Here is a 20,683-nt window from a genome sequence, read left to right on the forward strand (position 1 = left end):
TGTTCTGCATCTCTGCAGCACCTGGTGTACTCTGCACATGAATCATCCTTTGGCACAGGCACCCCTTGTCCTACAGGCACACACCTCATTGCTCTGCACAGCTGAGACAACACACCTTGGATGAGAAACACACCTTGGATGACACAAACACACCTTGGATGAGACAAACACACCTTCTCCAAAGGCTCCCGTGGTTCTGCTGCAGGATGCTGCTGCACCTGAATGTCTTGGCCCCAATCTCCAGCCTCCACAACACTGCTCTGGATTTCACTCCACAGCCCTGAGGATGACTTTTTTTCCCCCCTGTTTGTTTTTAAAGTTGTTCTGCTCAACTCACTAGTTTGGATTCACACTTTTACTTTCTGTCCTGAGACAGGCTTGAAACAGGAAACCTGAACACACATTGCTCTCCAACTCCTCTGAGATTGCTGCCAAATGGCAATTAGAACTCATGACAGATTGGGATGAGATTCAGTATGTCCCAAGATTTTCAGGTATATTTTGATCTAGAGCCCTGGGTCTGATTTGTCTCAGCTGCTATAGGATGCCACTGTAGAAATTAATTAATTTTTTATGGGCCGAGCAATGGGGTCTTTTTCTTTTCCCACAAGACTGTTTATTCCAGTGCTACACAAGGTTTAACTGTGGTCTTCCCATTTGAGCTAGTGGGGGTTGCTCAGTCAGATCCCTGGGTGCTGTTTTGGAAATGCCACAGCATCTGAAGGCATTCCTCCCCTGATGATACCAGCCCCACAATTCTCCTAGAGCCCAGTCCTAGGCACTATCAGCCAGGAGGGTATCAAGGGGAAGAGGGAGAAAGAGATCTGCATAAAGACTGCAAAAGCAAACCCAGGCATGGCTGTCAGAGCACTGCAAACACTCCTGCCAGCAGCAAGCCCGTGAAAAGTGAGAAACAGAAGAGGCCAAGAGGATAAAATCACATCACAGGACAAGGCCAGGCACCTGCCCTTGGGGGGCCACTGCAGTGCAGTACCAAAATACAGAAGGAGAACCTGAGCAGAGCAGTTTCTGTGCCATGAACATATGCTTTCTTCACATCCCAGCAATACGTCAGAATAGCACAACTGCGAAGAGCCTGTTTGCAATGTGATGCCTGCTTTTATCAAAGCCTTTACAGGCTGCTCGCAGGGAGAGCAGCAAAATGTTTGATACTGCTGTCACCTTCAGCAGGGTATTGAGGAATTAGCAGAAGAGCATAATGCAGCTGCAGACACTTTGGGAGAGGATTCATCTCACCGGCCTCCCAAAGTCTCAGTCTTAGTGAACTAAGCCAATATCAACACAATTCTGTTGCTTCAGCTGGTACTTCACAGAGGAAGGAAAAGTTCAGTTAGGGGACATGTGGGCACATGTAGGACTCGAGAACAAGCCTTGATGGGCTAAATATTCTCAAACAAAGAAGAGAATTTTGAAAATAGTCACTGAGAGCTGCTGTCTGAGACGCTGAGTGCTGGTACTTCCAATGCAGTGACTGCTAAACCCCACTAAAACTGTGGTGATGCTTAAATGAGAGTTTCCTCTTTGAACAAGCCTGTACCCCAAAGCAGTGCTTGTTTCTCCAGAACAAGAAATGGTATGGGCTTTTTGGGAAGGACTCATCTATGAAGGTGTGTGGTTGCTCTGGAAGTAGAGATGGAAATGCAGGAGTTGTATCATGTCCCACCTGAGGGCTGCACAGTGAATTCACTGCCCTCAAAGCATCAGCACACAGACATGGGCATGTCTGATTTTCCAGCCTGTTGTGGCTGTGCATGGGTGATCTCCTGCAAGCCCTGGGACTGCTCAGGGCTCTGTGGGTTCAGGAGAGGTGCTGGTGTCTGCCCCCCCTGAGGTCTCTGTGAGTCTGGCACACGAGGCTGCTGAGGTGGAGGATGTTATGATATAGATGACTCAATGTTAGAAATCTGCCTGACTTCATCCACACATTTTTTGCAGGTTCCCAAACAAATGATGACTCTTAAAGCCTGCCAGCCAAGGCTAATCCAGGTCCCAGACTCCTGGGACCTGAGATCAGTTCTCTGACAGTGGAGGAGTGGCTCCACTCTCCCCACAGCCTCTGTCTTTGCTGTCCCCACAGGACAGGAGCACGGGGACTCCCACATTGCCATCCCCACACCTTGAAGCTGCACACAGGGGGTTTTGGCACAGCCATAACGAGATGAGCAGGAGACCCCAGAATGAAGCCAGGCTGGAAGACTGAATTAATTCTGATTAAATCTGTGAAATGCACTCAGATCTGCATTTGCTGGGGACAGACTGGGGACAGCTGCTGTGCCTGCCTGTTTTTCTGGGACAGTGAGCCGGGAACAGCATCACTGCTCGGGCTGCACTGCTCCCAGCCTCCTCCTCTCAACATCACCATCTCCTCACCCCTTCCCCCACTGTGTGCCTTGGCTTTCTATTACTTCCTTTGGTAGTTCATTAAAGGCATTAATCACCTTCTGCACAAAGATATTTCTCCTGAACTCCCTGCAGGCCAGGCCTCTTTCTCTGCTGGCTGCTCAGCCCTTGCAGGCACAGTGCTGCTGCCTCACACCTGCCCCTGTTTCCCTGCTGGGCACCAACGGGGTGCTCACCCCCTGAGCTCTGACAAGAGCCTCCTTTCCAGCTCACCTTCATCCCACTGTGGTCTGTATCTCAGCATTGTCTCCCTTTTCCCTGGCCAAACCCTCCCAACACAACCATCCTGTCACCTGTGTGAAGGTGGAGGACAGGAGCTGACCAAACAGGAGACACCATTAGCTCCAGTTCAGATTTGAGCAGAAGGAGGCAGACCCTCAGAAAGAAATCCTTCCCTTGCTTAGCTAAGGGCTGAAAAGAGAGACAAGGGAAAACTGCACCTATTGCACATCCACAGCCCCTCCAGAGCTGCTGCCTGGCCCCTTTCCCATGCCATGTCTCCTACCCCGAGGTTTCTTCATCCTCTGTCCCTGTGTTGGACTTTGCTTGCCTGTGCTTTCTTCACAAGCTCCCAGGCCTGCTGGTAATTTCTTCTGCTGTTTACTGGCCAGAATAGCAGTGCTGCTCTCCTTCCATGGGATGGCACTGAATGGGATGTGGGTGCTGCGTGGAAGGAAAGCCAAGAAAGCTCGGGACGTTCAGGGGATGTTGGCAGGCCAGCAGGAGAAAAACCACGTCTGAATCTGTGTAATCACTGATGTCTTTTGCTTGTTGAAACCCACTGCTAGCTAGCAAAGATCAAAGCAAAGTGTTCGGGAGGGTGGGGAGGTGAGAAATAGCCCTTGATTTCATGTGAGATTCTTCCACATTCTGCGTCCAGATTACTTACAGAGGTTTCTGTATCTCTCCTCTGACCCTTCAGCCCTCAGCCTTTCCTCTCCCTCCCACTTCATCTCCATTAGCATAGTGGCAGGATCTCACTTACAAAATCAAAGCCAACACTCCTATAGCATATAGAGAAATGCAGACACATATGCTACATCCACACGAGAATCCTGCCATCAGTACAACTCAATCTTAGACATCAGTTGTTTTCTTTTGCACTCCTCCACTCTGTCAAAAACAAATAAAATCAAAGAACGAAAAGACCCTCTTAGAGAAGCCAAGATATGGCAATTTTTAGCTGTCACTCACTTCTTCATTGCCTCTCACTGCTGCTTCCTCAAGGGGTCACTCAGTCTGGCGAAGCATAAGCACGTCTGAATTGCAACCCTGGGTGAGGATTGGCAGGGTTTGGTTTGCAGACAACAGGGAATATAACTGATCTACATTAATGAAAAGAATCAACACTTCAGGAGGTTGTTGTCTTTTTGTGTTGTCTTGTTGGGGGTGTGTTTTTAAGAGTGCCCCAGAGGGGACAAGTGGGTGGCTGCTAAAAGGGCAGTGTGAGACAGCCAGCTGGAGACTCGTTACTGTCTAAGCTAATGAGCCATCACTTCAGCAGGTGAGCAGGGAGCAGTTTCTGCTGGATACCACACTGCTATTGCCCCAACAATTCCCTACCATTTTGAAATATTTTTTGCTGGAATGATGGTGGATTGCAAATGTGTTGGTTTGGCTCCCCTTCTGCACCTTGCCTAACCCCTGACTTCCTCAGGTGTTACCAAGGGATTTCACATGGAGCTTTGCACCAGGAAAAACAATGCCCTGTTTAATTTCTACACAACTAAAATAAGAGAAATAAAACCTCCCTTTAAAGGAATGCAGTTGAAATAAATGCATCTTTGTCTTCAGATTCCTGTTAATACCACACCCTGGAGAATTTGGATCTTTAGAATATTAAAGTCTCCCTGACTTATTGCCTTTTTAAGAAGCATGTTGATTTTGTGTTTGCTCTGAGCTCCATGTGTTACTGAAGCTAACTGGGACCTTTTCCATTTCTGGTGGCAGAGAGCTGCTGCCTTTGGGGCCCTAACCCTATTAAGGGAAATGTAAATGTATATAACTAAAATTCCCACCAGTTTTGGAAATGAACAGCACACTTCCCCACGCTGTGTTCCTTGCAGTCACATGAAGATTTCCACTCTCACCTTGCTAATAATGCCAAAAAATAAAGCTTGTCTGTTTCTGGCCTAGTAGAATCCCTATCACATGAAAAGGCTTTATTTTTAGAGAAGAAAAGATAAGCTGTGAGTGGAAGCTGTGACTGTCACACAATGGACAGGTCTGGCCTGCGCTGCTCACTGTTTCCCAAATCCCTCCTCTGCCTACTGCAGAGCCCAGATTTTACTTCTTCACTCGCTTTTCTGCTTGTCACCAGTGCTGGGATCCTTTCCAGATGAGCAGATAGATTTGCAGGTGTGAAATTCCCCTTATTCCTCCCTCTGATTTTTCCTTATGGCATCATATCTGCTTTTCTCCCCAGGCAACTCTCCCACCACCCAGGATAAAAAAAATTAAATACACAAAAAATAGCCCTGCAAATAATAAGTGCCCCCATAGCCTTTGAAGGGATGGACACACCAGACTGAGGGATACATTTCCTGGTGTGTGGTGCCAGCCTCTCACAGGGCTGCCTCTGTCAGGAGACAAGGGGAGCCCCATCAGTGTCCCTGCTGATGGTATCAGTCCATATTTACCCAAAACCCTCCGTGCCCAGGTCCCTGGAGGCAGACAGACAGCCTGCCCTGTTGTATGCCCTCCAAGCCATAGCTGAGCAAACAGTTCAGTAATCCTGTTCTAAATGCTTTTCCTTCTTGGGGAAATCATATGGGACAAGCTGCTGCCTTCAGTGGTGACTGCGACTGCTGAGCACCCAGCACCCACCCCGGGGACCCTGGTGGGACACAGGGGGCTGGTGTCACCTCCAGGACCTTCTCCCTTCTGTTTGGCAGGATTTTACCCCTCAGCACACTCCGAGCTGCTGGCATCTCACTGAACAAACACACACTTACTAGAAAGTTACAGCCCATCCCTGCCCAAAACTGAGCAACCTTAACCTCAGGTTGATCTAATGTGAATTGATGCTCCATGATTCATCTGTCTGCCTCACATCTTTTCCTCTTACATAATCCAAGGAGATGTATTTCCTTGTAGTACCTGTGTTGTATTAATCAGACTGCATCTGATCATTAAATCCATGTTTCTGTTGGCTCAGCTCACATTAAATAGTCATAGCAGGCATCCTGAGCTCTGCAGGGAAAAGAAAATCCCAAAGCACTTACATGATATTTCTGACACTGTAAAAATAAAAACAAGTCTAGCAACACCACAACTGTTACAGGGCTGGGCTTATTTATACTGTGGAAGTTTAATTATAAAAATTGCATTCTAATTGATTACTGCTGGAATAATTACACCAACACCTTTACAAGAAATGGCGACCATCATATGTTTGTCAACAAAGAAGCTTCCTTTAAACTCAACACACAGTAATTGTTTAATTAAACCAAATTTAGATCCTTATTTGAGAACATTCAAATGCTTGCCTATTCCTTCCTATCTCTAAGAGGTAATTTAGGAGATAAAAAGCAATTTCTATAAATACTCTATCTATATATGTAAGTATCCAAGGAAAAGAAGGAAAGAAAGACTTCATTTCATAGCTGATCTGGATGTAAGCTTGCTGCTATTGATAAGAACATAAGCACAGAGTGAGTGATCACTACAAATCCCTCTCTAATTGGTGCTTGGAGGCTTTAATAAAATAAGAACAGAATCCAAACTACATGTTCATTTTCTAATTTGCAGAACAGATTCAACTGTTGATATTCTAGCAGCACCCACAGCATATACTCGGTATGAGGACCCCATAGTAACTGTATCTGTGCATACAGAGAAGGAGAGGAATAAATAATTCATTGTTTTTCAGCCTCTTTACAAGTTTTCTTGCAGCTGTAAAATCCTGTTGCTATCCTGTGCAGACCCCTGTGTTTCAGGTGTGCAGCTCCTGAATGCCCCTAGCCAGCAGCCCACCACCCAAGTACACAAAATCTGATGGCTGCCTCAGCAAAGCTGCAGGACTCTGTGACGAACAGGGGTTATTTTAGTCGCTGGTCATCCCTGCAAAGCAGCCGGATTTTTGCAGGGGCAGATTTCCCAAGCTGGTGACTCACCTCGTGTGAGCCCTGCTCACAGGGCACAGTCCCCAGGGCAGGCTGTTGCTGAGCCATCCTCTTCTCAGGACAGCCAGAGCAGCCTCCAAACCTGCCTGCTGCTGCCAGGCTCACCTGGGGACCTCAGCCAAAGGCTGAAAGCAGGAATCTCTGCACCACAAATTAAATAAAGCTATGGAGCTGTGGCTGAAACAACTCATATTCCCTGAGGAGCCGTGCTCTGCACAGGACGGGGATGTGAATTACACTGTGCACAGCTGGGGGCTGAGATGAAGAACAGGACAAAACTATTTCCAGCACAGGTTGTCTCAAGCAAGAAACCTGACATCCCTTTGCTGTCAACAGCAAACAGTGCTCCCATCCACTGTGGACCTTCCAGGGACAGGAATTTGCAGATCTCTCTTAAGCTGCAAAGGTCGTTGCCCTCTCATCTGGCACAGGGATGCCAGATCCCCCTTCCCTCTCCATTCTGACCTGCAGCCTCACCTCTCCTGTTCTGGGTCTGCCCTGAAAGCAGTCACACAGCAAGAACAGCATGGTGGGGATTGCTAGACACTGTGTGGAGGCTATAAAGCTCTTCTCCAAACATGGGTGGAGACAGAACATCTGAACATGCCCCTAAAGCTGATCAGAAGGCTTTTGCTCTGCTACATCACTAGGTAAACATTTCAGCTACACCACACCATCATTTTACCCTTTATAGTCACCCGGCACTGCTGTGTAATTCTGCTGAAAGAAGGACTCTCAAGTCACCCTCCTCCCCTAAACAATTTCCTTGGCTTTTGAAGAAACAGCACAAAATTGTAAAGCCTCCTAACCTTTAGTTAAGAACCCTCAGAGTGGCAGGTGTGTACTTTCATACGGGTAAGCCCCATCAGGCACCCAGCTGCAACCACGGAGCATGTTCATTACCAGCTATTCTGTGGGATGGAATGAATTGAGGAAGATATTTCAGTTATTGAAATGTGCCCGTGCATCAGTGATGCAACATTAGCATCAACCCCGCACATGGAACAGGAAGCCACCACACATATCTACAACCTCTTCTTGCTTTCTTAATGATGATGGTTTGCTTAAAATCATCATCTCCTGACGTGCTGAGCACAGGCACCACAGGACCCTCACTGAGGCTTTCACCACCACTGTGTAACGACAAAAAAAGTCCACATCTGAAAACACCAGAAATGCAAAAGTTATTGCTGGGCTGTCACAGAGACAGCCTCTCTGTTGTCCAGGTTTCTCCCTAGGATGGGTGCTGTTGTCACCAGCGCATCATTAGCGGCGCTGTCACCCGGGCAGGAGCTGGCAGTGTCACTGCACCCACTGTCACCGCTTGCTCATCCTCTCCAGCGAGCAGCTATGTGCCAGGCAGAGGTGAGCAGGGTCACAGCTCATGCTGAGGTACATTTTGCACACGATTTCCTCAGCCAGGCTGCTGTCACTGTGCTGCACTTCATCCTGCAGCTTCATCACCACCCCACAGGCCGCCCAAAGAGGGTTTTGCTGTCACCACTGATTCTTAATATCTGCTCTGTGTTTTGAATGGTGCTGCTTCAGACACTTGCCATAAGGACTGCATTTAGCACACGAGGCTGGATCCCAACACAAAGAAGGATTTGCAGTGGAGCTGGGACCTACTAGTCTTGCTCAGCTGTACTGCTGGAGACCCAGACAGGTGAAGCATCAGGTTCAGAGGGTCTAAACACCCTTAACTGTCATAGAAGCAGGTAATGCCAATGGCAAGGAAATGCTGTGTTCTCCATCTCCATGGGAACAAAACCTGGTACTTTTAACTGGTAGCACGGCCAGTCTTTTCTCAGAAGATAAGGACCACTGTGTGGGCAGGGTTTTTATTCTCTCTAAATAAACAGATCTTTCTGCTGATATCTAGTCTTGGCAGCCAGGCAAGGAATTAGCTGGAAGATGAAGAATGAGCTAATTCCTGACAAAAGTTTCACTTCAGCTCTAGAGTACTCTAAAATCAGGTCTCCTAATGGCCTGTTTTCTTTAGGTTGGGGTTTTTTTTTCACCCCTAGGGTACATGGAATAACACCTTCTTTTGTGCTTACAAAACAAATGCTGCCTTCCATAGTCTGGAGGAACTTAGGAAGTTTTTAATTATAAGAAAAGCAAAACGAGGACAAATGAAGTTGGACTGTGCAGAGTGCTCTGCTGGTCTGATCTAGGACAATGTGCCCTACATAGAACTCAAATATAACATCCTTTGGGAGGCTGCCTTGCTTCCATTCAGCTTTTGTGAGACCACCCCTGCCCCCGCAGTACTAATGACAGATTTCTGAAGCATAACTGGTGTCATGGTCTTGCCATCAAAGCTGTAAACAAAACCATTAGTGGCAGGCATGGAGAGGGAGGGAAAGCCATGTGCAGATGGAGAATTTATTTGAGTGATATTCTTGCAGTTTCTGCTTTCTTCCTGCTATCAGCTCTGAAATAGCTCATCCCCAGCCACAGTCAGCAACTCTACCCCAGGTGGGTGACGTTTTCCCTTGATAGATACAAGGTCTGGCTTTTTTCTTCTATTTGTCTGGTTTTCCTGCCAAGAAAGTGCCATTGGATAGAGCTGAAATAGTTGCTCTTCCTTGATGGAAACCTTGTAGTTGGCAAATAGAGGGATATTAAGGAAAATAGAAAATCTTTAGATATGCCATTAGATACTGCAAAGAAAGTGTGGCCAAATTGTTACTTCTCTCTCCTTTATCATGCTGGGCAGGAAATTCCTGAAATCTTGTCTTTGCAAACCCTCCAACAGAAAATATCACAACTTTTTTTTTTTTTTTTTTTTTTTTTTTTTTTTTTTTTTTTTTACTTCAAAAAGCCTCATTAATTCTCCTGGATCTTTCTTCCAGGAGATCCCTTCTGTGCTTTTCTGAGCAGAGAGAACAGTTTGTGTTCACCTCTATCCCACACGACTAAACTGCAGGGGGAATGTTTCAGTGACTCAAGAGGACACTCCAGACGCCAGCCAACAACGATCCAACAGGCTCCATGAAGGGAAGGCTTCCTCCAGCCTCTCCTGACAGCCCCCAAACACACACACAGACTCAGAGAGTGCCAGCAGCAGTGTCTGACACCAGGTCAAACCAAAGAATTCTTTGTGCATCACACGCTGCCGGCGCGAGCCCCTCGCCCACAGCACTGCACCCTGTGCTCCAAGGAAAGCAAAGGCTGCCACAGCAACCACAGGGCTGTGTCATGGGTTTAGTTTTCATTTGGTTTCCTCCTCCTAGTCTTGTTTGTTGCTGCTAGCCTTGGCTTTACCTAGCAAGCCAGGTTTTTTTCCCCAATAATATCATCTAATGAGAGCCATACAGCGAATGTGCTGTGCTTTAGCAGGGTGCAGATACACTCTGAGATCAATTCTGTGGTGCAAACTCATTCTTTAATATCTGTTTTTAGAGCCAATGAATAAATTTCTTGAAACTTGAACTCTCTTACCTCCCTCTATCATTATTAGGCATGCCCTTATTGTGGATTTAGACTCCACTTGCACCAAGCTGCTGGTTTCTGCTAGGTCTTTCTTAAATTACAAAGACAGATGGTTAAACTGGGGCTGAGGAAGAAGCTGTTCACACTAAACAGAGACTTCTGTGAGCTCTGTGGGTGGAAAGGGGTGTCTTTGTTGTACATCACAGCTATGGGAAATATGGGGATGAAACCTCAATGTAATGAGTTGGGCAGAGGTTAGAGAAACAAGAGGAAATGAAGTGTTGTGGGGTTTATTCCACTTTGGATGCAATGGAAGGGGAAAAGACAAGACATGCTGGATTAACTGCAGCACTACCTCACCCCTATTCCTTAGCACAAACCAAAACAACCCAGAAACCCTTTATCTATTTATGTATTATTTATGTTTGGGGTTTTCTTGCCTGGATCCTAAAGGTGAGTTATACATTTGGTGCGAGATGTCCCATATTTCAGACAGCAAATAAAAAAAAGTCAGGAATAAAGAACGTGAAGCAAGTGGGCGCTGGTACTTACAGGTGTATGTCATTTCAAAGCTGTCACTGATGTTCACAATGTCGATCTGGGGAAGGAGCTTGGGGGGTTCTGTGAGCTGAGACAACGCAAACCTAAAAGCTGCATGTTCCTGGGACTGTTGATTAGGAAATAACCCCCCTGGGGAGAAAAACAGAACAATAAGAAGAAAGGTCTTAAGAACATTCGTAGTAGAAACATCATCAGTCCAAAATATTCCCGAGAGCAGAGCCTGCAGCTCCACAGACGGGGAAGTGCCTCTAAACTCAGAAATCCTCCAGAACTCAAGACCCAAGGGTTCAATGCCCACTGTGGACAGGTTGGGAGCAGAAAACCTTTCCAATATGTCTGTTATGTAACCCTGGATCACATATAGGAGCCCTGATGCATCCCCAGGCCAGGCAGCTGCCGGGTAGGGATAGTCCATGGGTGCAGCTCAGCCTCCTCACCCCCCGTAACTTCAAGCACAAGGAATGGGAATGCTGCCAACATCACCTCAGTAAAAAACCGAGATTCTTCCTTCCTCCTCTCTCTTGTAATGAGGCTCAGTCTGAGCCCTGCTGCCTGGGAGGAGAGGTTTGCTCCAGGTGGGTTCACTGTGGGACTCTGGGGTACAGGGCAGCCTGGCTGAGCCTGGCCCAGCAGGGGACAGGGCTGTGACAGCCAGAGTGACATGGGACTGTGACCAAACAACTGCTGCTGCTGGAGGCTTGTCACACAGCAAACCCCTGAATTTAACAGGTGACAGTGGCCAAACTCAAAACTGGGCAGGAAACTTGAGGAATCAATCTGTGCAGAAGTACAGGTAAACCCAGAACCACAGAATGATACAAACAGGGTACGAACTGGGACTGAGCTGGACTTAAGCCTCTCTTCCCCCACGGATCTGGAGCAAAGTGCAGCGATAACCCAGCCCTAGGAAAAGTTTCCTGCTGCTCCCCCAGCAGGAACCTTGGCTTGCAGCAGATCCCTTCTCAGCCTCCAGAAAGATGCTATTAAATTCAACCTGTCTTGTAATCTATATGCATTTGAAGAGAGCTGCTATTGGCATTTCAGGAGGAGGGAAACAAAGCACTTAGCAACAAGGGAGAATTAAAATAAAGCTGCAGAAAGTATCAATGCCCAAGATGACTCGAGGAAGAAACAAATAGGCAAGGACCAGCCATCAACGTCACTTCGCACATCTTTAGTAGAGGGGGCATCTCCTTGTGTGAAAAGGGCTATTTGTGCATCAATATCCCCCCACCTCCCCCGTTCCTCCCACCCCACAGCCTAATCACGGATATCGGAGGAATCAGATGCTCGTAGCGAAGTTGCGTTTGTCGAAAGGCAAAAAATCTGGGATTTTGCACAAATTTGGGGTAAAGGGGAGACAGGAAGGGAGGGAGACAAGGATGCAGCATGAACAGCAATAAAAGCACTGATTGTGCAGCTGGACTCAGGCAGGAGTTGCCTGAACTTGGTGGATTAGCAATTGATTGGCATTGTAGAGAGAAGGGAGGCGGGAAAGAAAACCGGCATGCAAGGGAAGGGAATTTGGGGCTAGGTTACAAACCATCACCAATAAATATCAATGGGAGAGTAATAATAAACCCGGGGAAGGAGGGAGAGGAGCACTGAGAAGTTATAGGAAGGCAGGAAGGAATCAAACAGGCACTGCTGGTGTGCAGGGTAAGCAAGTGGCATGGAATGGAAAGAGACTTCAATGCAAGATCTTCTTCCGATGTCTTTGCCCTTATTCTTTAGCAATAACAACAGAGAGCTCTGTTTGTTACCTCCCGTCCCAGTTACCTACAGATGAGAGCATCCTCACAAAAATGTATCATGCAACCTCTGATTTTGCAAATGCAGCAACACACAATGGCAGCCCAGGCATTTCTCCGGGCAAGAAACAGATTTTTTTTTTCATACTTCCTCCATTTCGGAGGCACTTTTCTGCCTCTGTGTTGGTGTGTGTGTGTGTGTTTGTGTGTGTGCAGGCATTTATTCCCAATCTACCCCTCCCCCCAAAGCCAAATTGATCCATCTCTGCTCCGGCAGAGCTGGTACCAGCGCGCACATCCAGCCCTCGCAGTTGAGCCCCTCGCCCTCTCTCACAGACATACACACACATCGTGCCTTTGCAAGCACACGAACGGGTCGCTTTTGCCCCACCACCCCGTCTCCACCCCTAACCCACTCGTCAGGGACCATCACCCCCAGCCCCGCACTCACCTATCTGGATATTGTTGGGGAAATTGGCCCCTAACACCGCCCCTAGGAAACCGGTGCAGAAGAAGGCAAAAATGTGCTGCATATTCCCTTTTGCATTGGCGAAAAAGAAGCCCAGTTCCAAGCATAGATTTGATTTTTCCCCCGCTCTGCTCTCTTTAGCTGCGCCTCCGGGATGCGCGTTCTCCCCCGCTCGGAGCCCGGCGCTGAGACTGCCGCTGAGCAGCGCCTGGCAGCAGGATTAACTGAGCCCCGGGAGAAGGAAAGAGAGCCCGCTCCTCATGCACATCCCTCCCCCGCCACACACAACGCACACGCACACGCACACGCCAGGCGCTTCCACCCAGCTCCATCCCCTGCTCCCAGCCGGGCTCAGCACAGGGAACAGCATCCCCCCGACCCCGCTCTTCCCCCGGGGGTCCCGGCTCGGGTCTCTAAGGGCGATGCCCACCTACCCCTAAATCCCAGCTTTCCCCCTCAGCTCCTCTCGGCAGGAGCTCAAGGGAACCTGTGAAATCAGTAGGTGGCAAACTCCTCTAGAGAAAGGGCTGAAACTCCTCTGCCTGTGATCCATCGCCTGGGCTCGCACCCCTGGGCCCGGGAGCTGAACCCATCACTCTGCGGAGCCTGGCTCATTAGGATAACAAAGAGGGTCCTGCAAATGTGCCTTGGAAGGAAGGATTTCAGAGCAACAAACGAGAGATCCCGAAGGATTAAAACAAGGAAACCCCACATCACCTTTCCCATTGATTTTTCCTGCCCACTGTTAATGGATGAGGCTTTTCACCACTGCACTTGACATGGAAGGATCTGTACTCACCAGCACCAGCAGTCAGGCAGGCTTCTGAAATTAGGGGGCTATCTTAGCCTGGACCATTTCAGAAGCTGATTCATGGCAGTTCTAGCGAGGTTGGAGCTTATTTGACCATAAGCAGATTTGCTCAAAAACAAAAGGAAGAGAAAAATAAAGGTAGAGCCAAGAAAACCCAGCTCCTAGGCTAGGATTTGGATATTTTTGAAGAACTGTGGTGCACACAGAGTTATAGTCACCTCGGAAAGGAGAGAAAATTCACCCATTCCCCCCTGAAGTCCTAAGCCAAACTTGAGGCCATTGATGACAGAAGCTGAAATCCTATGGCCAGGCCCAGATATTCTGCCCTTGCTGTTTCTAGCCTTGATACACACCAGGAGTCCATAGCAGAGAGGAAATAGAAAGAAAAAATGGAAGTTTGGGGCAGAATTAGAAAAGACTCAGATGCCCCGTGTCCTGCTTGGGTGTGGGGTCCCTTGCCCTGGGTCCTCTCCCCATCTCCAAATGTGTGTGGTCAAACTTGAAGAACACCAAAGAGTGGTGACCAATGTTTAAAGGTCAAGAGCTGCTCCTGCAGAAGGACCATTTATAGATGATGAGCACAGTGAAGAGTGAGATAACTGAAATGTGACATGACCAAGCCTGCAAAATCTGCAGTGGCCCAGAAATGTTCCCTGCTGGCCACAGGACCCACGTGTGACAGGGATAACACTACTCTTTATATTTGTTTATTATACTTCGCTTCATCTCTGCAAAAAAAGAGTTTGGGATCTTTCACTGGATTTCACTGTGGATTTCACTGTGACTTCTAGAGTGACAAAATGCTGAAACACCCACATAAATGCCAGAGTTGGTGTGGGATCTCTGAACTGCACTCTTACAGCTTTGCATCAGAAGGAATGGCACTGATGCCTGGGACTTGATGGCCTCTTACAGGACAGAATGTACAGTTACACTGCAAAAAACAGAGCTCAGGAAGTTTGCATTTTCCACTTGGTGAGCCTTGAAACATTCTTCTTTTTTGCCCCAAACCACCCTTTCCCAGGTGACCAGGCAATGCCTCTTGGTGGCAGGTTCACTAGAGAAGAAATTCAGGCACTCAGGAAACAGATAAAGGTGGCCAAAGGATGCCCTGACCCTGTCTCACTGCCTGGGTGACCTTCAGCCCACTGTCACATTCAAGCACAAAAAATCCCCATCTGCTGTTGATAGGAACACCTTCAGTAGACTTCCATTTCCCTCCCTGTATAATTTAAGCAATACTGATTTGAGGCTAAAATAACCTGCTGATAGGTTTTATGGGATCTCGCTTTCCATCCAGAATTTAATAGAAACAGCTGCATTTATAATCTGAAGAAAAGCACTGAAGGATAACCAGTGCAACAGAAAGATGCCAGCACCTTTTCCAAACTCCCAAACAGCCTATCTGATAACAATAATAGTAGCCATAACAATAAAATATTATAATAGCTTGCAGAAAGCTTGCACAGTCGCATTAATTAATAATGCTGCTTTTGTCTATAAACCTCTCAAAATGCAGGTGGCTTAACAAGGGGAACCTCACCACAGTGTAACAAGATAAGTAGTAATAAGATCATTATTTTAAGAAGGTATTCATTTCCGTTTTCCCTACAGATTACAACATTTTATTCGGGGTTTGTTAACATAAGGATGTTCAGAATTAACTCTAGGTGCTCTGAAGGTTCTTTAAGTCAACATGAAAGCAGTATAATGTCTGAACTTTTGGCTAAAAACAAACTGAGTCTTGGGAAATAGATGAAACTCTCCAACTTCACAAGAGTAGTCATAACAGAAACACAGATCAATTCAGCAATCTTCTGAAAAAACACAAATGAATTATCTTGATTCCTGAAAGCAATTGAAGGAGCTTATTTCTCCTTTCAGATTTCAGAAAGCAATGAAAATCATGCAATACAGAATACAAGCATATTGCACAGAGCTATCTTAATCAGGAACAACTGAAAATATCAGGGATGGAGTTTTACAATGCCTGTATTTTGTCTCAAAGGGTTCTTAAGACACAGATGGGACAGGCAGGCATCTGGTGGTCAACAGGGAACATCCAGCATGGTTTTGTGGGATCAATTCATGCAAATTGTGAAGAATTAGGTAAATGCTGGTCTAAATTAAAAAAGAGTTTGTCAAGTTTAAGAAATGTTTAAAAAGGCATTTTGAAAGAATGTAGCTTATTCACTTTAGGTCTTTTCCAGACATGAGAATGAGGAAATGGCTGTGCCAGAGCTGCTGTTCCCCTTGTGTTCTGTCTGCAGCTGACCTTGCAGTACTGGGCAAGAACCTTTACCCTCACCCATGTCTGCTCCCAGGTTTTACTTGGAGAGAATTCTGGCTCTGAGAATGATGTCTGCTGCCTTCCTCTGCTCTGCTTTGCAGGGTGTGCAGTTGTCCACCCAGGCTCTGCCCTTGCTATCACAGCTTTTGTTTCCAGGATGGGAAATCAGCGCTTGTTGCAGCAGATATATATCTGTACCAGAAGCCTTGAAAAAACAAAGGACTCATTCACATGCAGAAGCCTCCAGCCTTGAAAAATGAGGAAATCAACAGAACTCGGCATCCATCCGACCTCCCAGCAGAATTATTTCCCCCTGTGCCCACTGTGTTTTACATGATGCTCCTGAATGTCTTTAAAGAGGCTATTGAAACAACGATTTCCCAAATTCCTTTTATTTCCTAGCTGGACAATCTCTATAGGAGGCTTTTTATAAAGAGCAAGAATGTAATTATAGTGATTAATTTAAATAAACTCCAAACAATGCAGAATCTCATATGGTTTTCGAAGAGCCTTGGCATAAATGAATGCTGATGGGGTGACAACACATTTCTCTGCCTCCCTTGGTCACCTCAATTTTGCTATTTTGGATAATGTACTGCTCAAGGAATGATTGTAGCACAGGCTCTCAGAGGAGAGACTCCAGAATTTGAACGTCAGACATTTGCTTCAATCCTTACATTTGGAAAGTATTATTTACACTGAAAACTATCATTTACAAGCTCTATTCACCCGATAATTTTTGGTAGAATCTCCTTGACAAAAACAGCTTCAGCAACGTTTGGTATCAGGTAGGAAAATCTTCCCTAATCTTCAATGATTTAGGTCTGAAGTGCCCATAGATCCTCTCCCCTTTACACAGCAGCTGGAACTGTCAAATGAAAAGCTTTGACACCACAGAAGCAACTCAGAGAAGGGAAATATGATCTTTTCCAGTGTGTACTGAAATGGGAAGATGTGGGACAGGAACAACTCTTGAGATGATGACAGCTCCAAGCAGGTCCTGACTGGTGCCACACGTGTGGGGGATGATGTTTTAAAGTCATCAGATATTGTTTATTAATTTACTGATTCCTCCTGATGGGGGAAACCCGACGTGAAGAGAAACTGGGGAAAGTCGGCTTTTTCCACAAACTATACCAGAATGTGCTTCTGTTGTCATAATGATCGGCCTATTACCATATTTATAAGAAATTCCTGCTCGCTCTGGGATAATTAAGTAACTAAATGGACTGGAAGATAAACCTGTCAGTCAGAGTGGCACTGCAAACACTGCACAGCCTTCAGCAGGAAATCCATGAGCAGCAGCTGGCAAAGGGAGCTGTGCCTTGGCTGGGAGCAGCCCTGGGCTAGTCAGTCTGGGGAGGGCTGGGGGCTCCAGGGCCACCCAGCACAGCTGGGTGAGGGTCTGTGACACTGCAGGGCCAGGGGCTTTCTTACAATAATGGAATAATCTGTAGATTCAAGCCAAGCTGAATGTGCTACAAATTCAGATCTGCAACTTAGTTTTCTGAAGTTGTTTGTCCCACCATCCAGCTGACCTGTTGAGGGTGGGTCTGGGTCCAACAAATGGACTTGCAGTGCTCAACCAGGGGCTGTTCTGATAGACAGTGATGCAACCAGTCCTGCATGAGTAAATATCTCCAGGAGCACTCATGAAAACACCTCAAATCTCTCTGTGATGAATCCCAGCTGACCCCTTTACTGACTCCCCGGAAAGGAAACTTTACCATCTGCAACCCCAAACCCACTCTCTTCCTCATACATGGAAGGCTGCTAGCACACTTTTTTCCCCCCTCCTGGTGAATGGTTGATTTAGCACTACTTATAGAATCACTCTGCGCCCTAGTCTCAGTTTACGCTCTTTGCTGAGTCATAAACATAAATCAGAGATGTGGGTGGATCCCTGTTTGTTATTAAAGCACCTTATGTTTCTCTAATCCTCGCCAGAGGAAGCAGAAATTACTGGTAACACATTAAAGTTACAGCAGGTTTTTGGAGAACATAATATCCCCCCAGATTATTGCCACAGATTGGTTGTCATGTTATTTTCTCATTGAATAGAAAACGAAAAAAATTATAAGTATTAAAAAAAATTTTTGAAAATATATGCTAGGAGATTATGTACTGTGAAAAGGCAGACACAGGGGATGCAACCTCAATGGGAGATTCTGATTATCAATAATTCAGTCAAATGTTCATATACATGATAAAGTTTTCTTTCACTCAAAGTTCCCAAAACATTGTGAATGCTCCAGATGAAGTCAAATAATGATAGAGGTGATTATGCAGTTTAATATTGACATACGAATCAACCCTCATTTTTAATCCCTGGCATAAAACCCAAGATGTGCAGAAAACAAACGTGAAATGAGGAAGATAAAAGGATGCTGATTTAGGAAATTAAAAAAAAAAAACAACCAACAAACCAACAAACCAAAAAGCAGAAGCAGCAGCAATTGCCACAATTCAAACAGCCTTACAAAGATTCCATCATTGCCATCTGGCTCCACAGCTCTCAGGCTTTGCTAACACACAAGATAAACAAACATGTGGGCTGAGCTTTAGGGTGGCTGATCCTGGCCTTTCCAATAGTCAAAGGACTCAAAGTTTTGAACTAGAGTGTCTGAGTCAAGAAAAGAAGCATCAATTTCCAGTCCTTGCATCACATCCTACTGGAGCAGGCTGCCAGCTACCAGCTGGGAAGGGGGAAGTCTGTGCACAAAGGAGAAAACTTAAAAAATCACCAAAATTATCAGTGTCATTCTGTCATGAATTTCTGCAATCAATACAAATATTCATATCACTTCTCTTCATTCTTTAATTTCTACCCATGCTCTATCTCACAGGGAAATGAGAAAATTTCAGTGTTGGATCAAATCACACAAATTCCCACCCTGAGTGTCTCAGCCTCACACACAGCACGGTCTGCAGCACATTTGCAGTCTGTGTGTATTAAATGGGTTGGATTTCACAAGGACAGGTAACTGATTGGAGACAGACACCTCTGAAAAGTCTACAGAGAGCTTTGCACATGTGGACCCTGCACAAATAATCTGAACTCCCTCAAAATAATGTCAGAAGAAAATCTCATTGCAATACAAAATACCATGATGTAATTTTATACGAAAGGTTGTTTAAATTCTAAAAGGATGTGAAAGCAAAATGTTTTCAGTTTCAGTTAAGAAGAGGAATAAATTGAGCTTTGCAGAGTTTCTCAACAAACAGGACATCAGCCACACATCCCTTCTTGGAGAAACTACAGAGAAGAAACAGGAAGGCTTCAGGTTGGGACACAGAAAATCATTGGAGCTGGAAAGAGGAGGATGGAAAGACTGGCACCACTCAGCTGGAAGGAATTGAATGGGGAAGAAAGAGATCCAGGAGGTCAAAGCACTGCCTGGCCCAGAGAGATTCCACTGGGTGTGTCTTTGACCCTGTTCTTCATCTCCAAAAACACCAAGTTCCACCAAACAATTTCCCACAAACGTGTGGCAGAGGCCCTCAGCAGTGATGTGCCCCAGCTCCTCACTTCTGTCAGAGCTTCTGAGCCCTCCATGGCATGGCCAGGCTGTCACCACGGCAGAGGACAGTGCTGCCAGCCCCAGGTGGGCTCCTGCAGGGAAAGGGGACACTGGGAGCAGCTGCTGCTCTCTCCCATGAATGGGCTGGTGCAGGGGCACTGCCTTGACACACTCACCAGCTCAGCTCACTGTTAAACTGCTCTGTTTGGACAAAGAGCTGTAAAGCTCAGCAGGTACATGAGGATCTGTGGGTTGGCTATAATTTCCCCTCTTCATCCTTCAGACACCACAGGAATGGCAGAGAGCTAAGGATATAATGTGAAAATAATGTAATTTTTAAAAAATCATCCCATTTTCCAGGCTGGAAGAGAGAGATAAAGGATAGAAGCCCTGTTATACCAAGCGTTTCTGGAGGTGTCCCGTGTTAGGGACTTTCTGTACTCATCAAGGTTTTTGCCCGAGACTCTGCACATCACAGGCACAGATCAGTGCTGTGTTACAAACAAAAGGCCAGATCCCTTTGTACTCCCAACAACTGATTAAGACAGAAAGGACAGCACACAAACACCCTGTCACCTGGCACACCACAAAGTTTGCAACCCGTTGTAGCAATATCTACAGTTAGAGCAAGTGGGAATCAGAAGAAAGCAGATCATTAGCAAGAAAGGAAAAGAACAGAGCTGAGGAGCTTCAGTCACCAAAAAATATAAAAGAAAAAAATAAGATTTTCTTTTCAGGGATATAAAGATACAGTAATTGCTTCAGAAATCTTATACATTTGTGTGCATTTGCTTTGGATGCAGTCTAGGACTATTGGGCAGCTGCACTGAGTCATGTTACTCGAGAAACCTGAGCTCCCCTTAAGCTCTGCGGGAGCAGCACAATCAACCTCCAGCATCCTGCCACCTTGCCCACAGAAAGCTTTGATCATCCTGGTCAGCCATTAATGGCCAGTGATGGAAGAAAAAGAACATTTCTCCCATCTGAGAGATTGGCAGGGGAGCCAATTTGCCGGAGCTCACAGAACCCACAAGAGGGCTGGGACTGAAGCAAGCTGTGTGTCTCTGCCACAGGAACTACAGGAAAGTCCCCAAGCATGAAAACCTCGTGTTCTTGTCCCCTGCCCACGTCTCGTAGGAAAGCCCCCAGGAGCTATTGCCATCTGTAGCAGCATGATGACAAGTGGTACACTGCCTAAAACGACACAGGGAACCACAGACATTTGGAAGTGATTCAGGTGAACATGGTGATGCTTTGTAAAATGAATAATATGCCAGCGATGGATTTGTGAGGCTCG

The 20,683-nt window shown here is 46.4% G+C and overlaps 1 protein-coding gene across 3 annotated transcripts in view; it reads right to left on the reverse strand.

Moving 5' to 3' along the window:
• The window catches only part of GRIA1 (glutamate ionotropic receptor AMPA type subunit 1), a 122,023-nt gene extending 108,965 nt beyond the window's left edge, over positions 1 to 13,058 (reverse strand). For all 3 annotated transcript variants that reach the window (XR_015806970.1, XM_014876044.2, XM_014876045.2), the window contains exons 1-2: positions 12,747 to 13,058; positions 10,536 to 10,673 (exon numbers count right to left, since the gene is read on the reverse strand). Coding sequence is in view for 2 of the 3 variants with exons in the window: in XM_014876044.2 (XP_014731530.1) it covers positions 10,536 to 10,673; positions 12,747 to 12,828 (220 nt within the window). In the remaining variant the exon portion in view is untranslated. The remainder of the gene's footprint in view (positions 1 to 10,535; positions 10,674 to 12,746) is intronic.
• Positions 13,059 to 20,683: the final 7,625 nt, after the last annotated feature.

This window comes from Sturnus vulgaris, chromosome 15 (assembly GCF_052056855.1).
Source record: "Sturnus vulgaris isolate bStuVul1 chromosome 15, bStuVul1.hap1, whole genome shotgun sequence".
NCBI lineage: Eukaryota > Metazoa > Chordata > Aves > Passeriformes > Sturnidae > Sturnus > Sturnus vulgaris.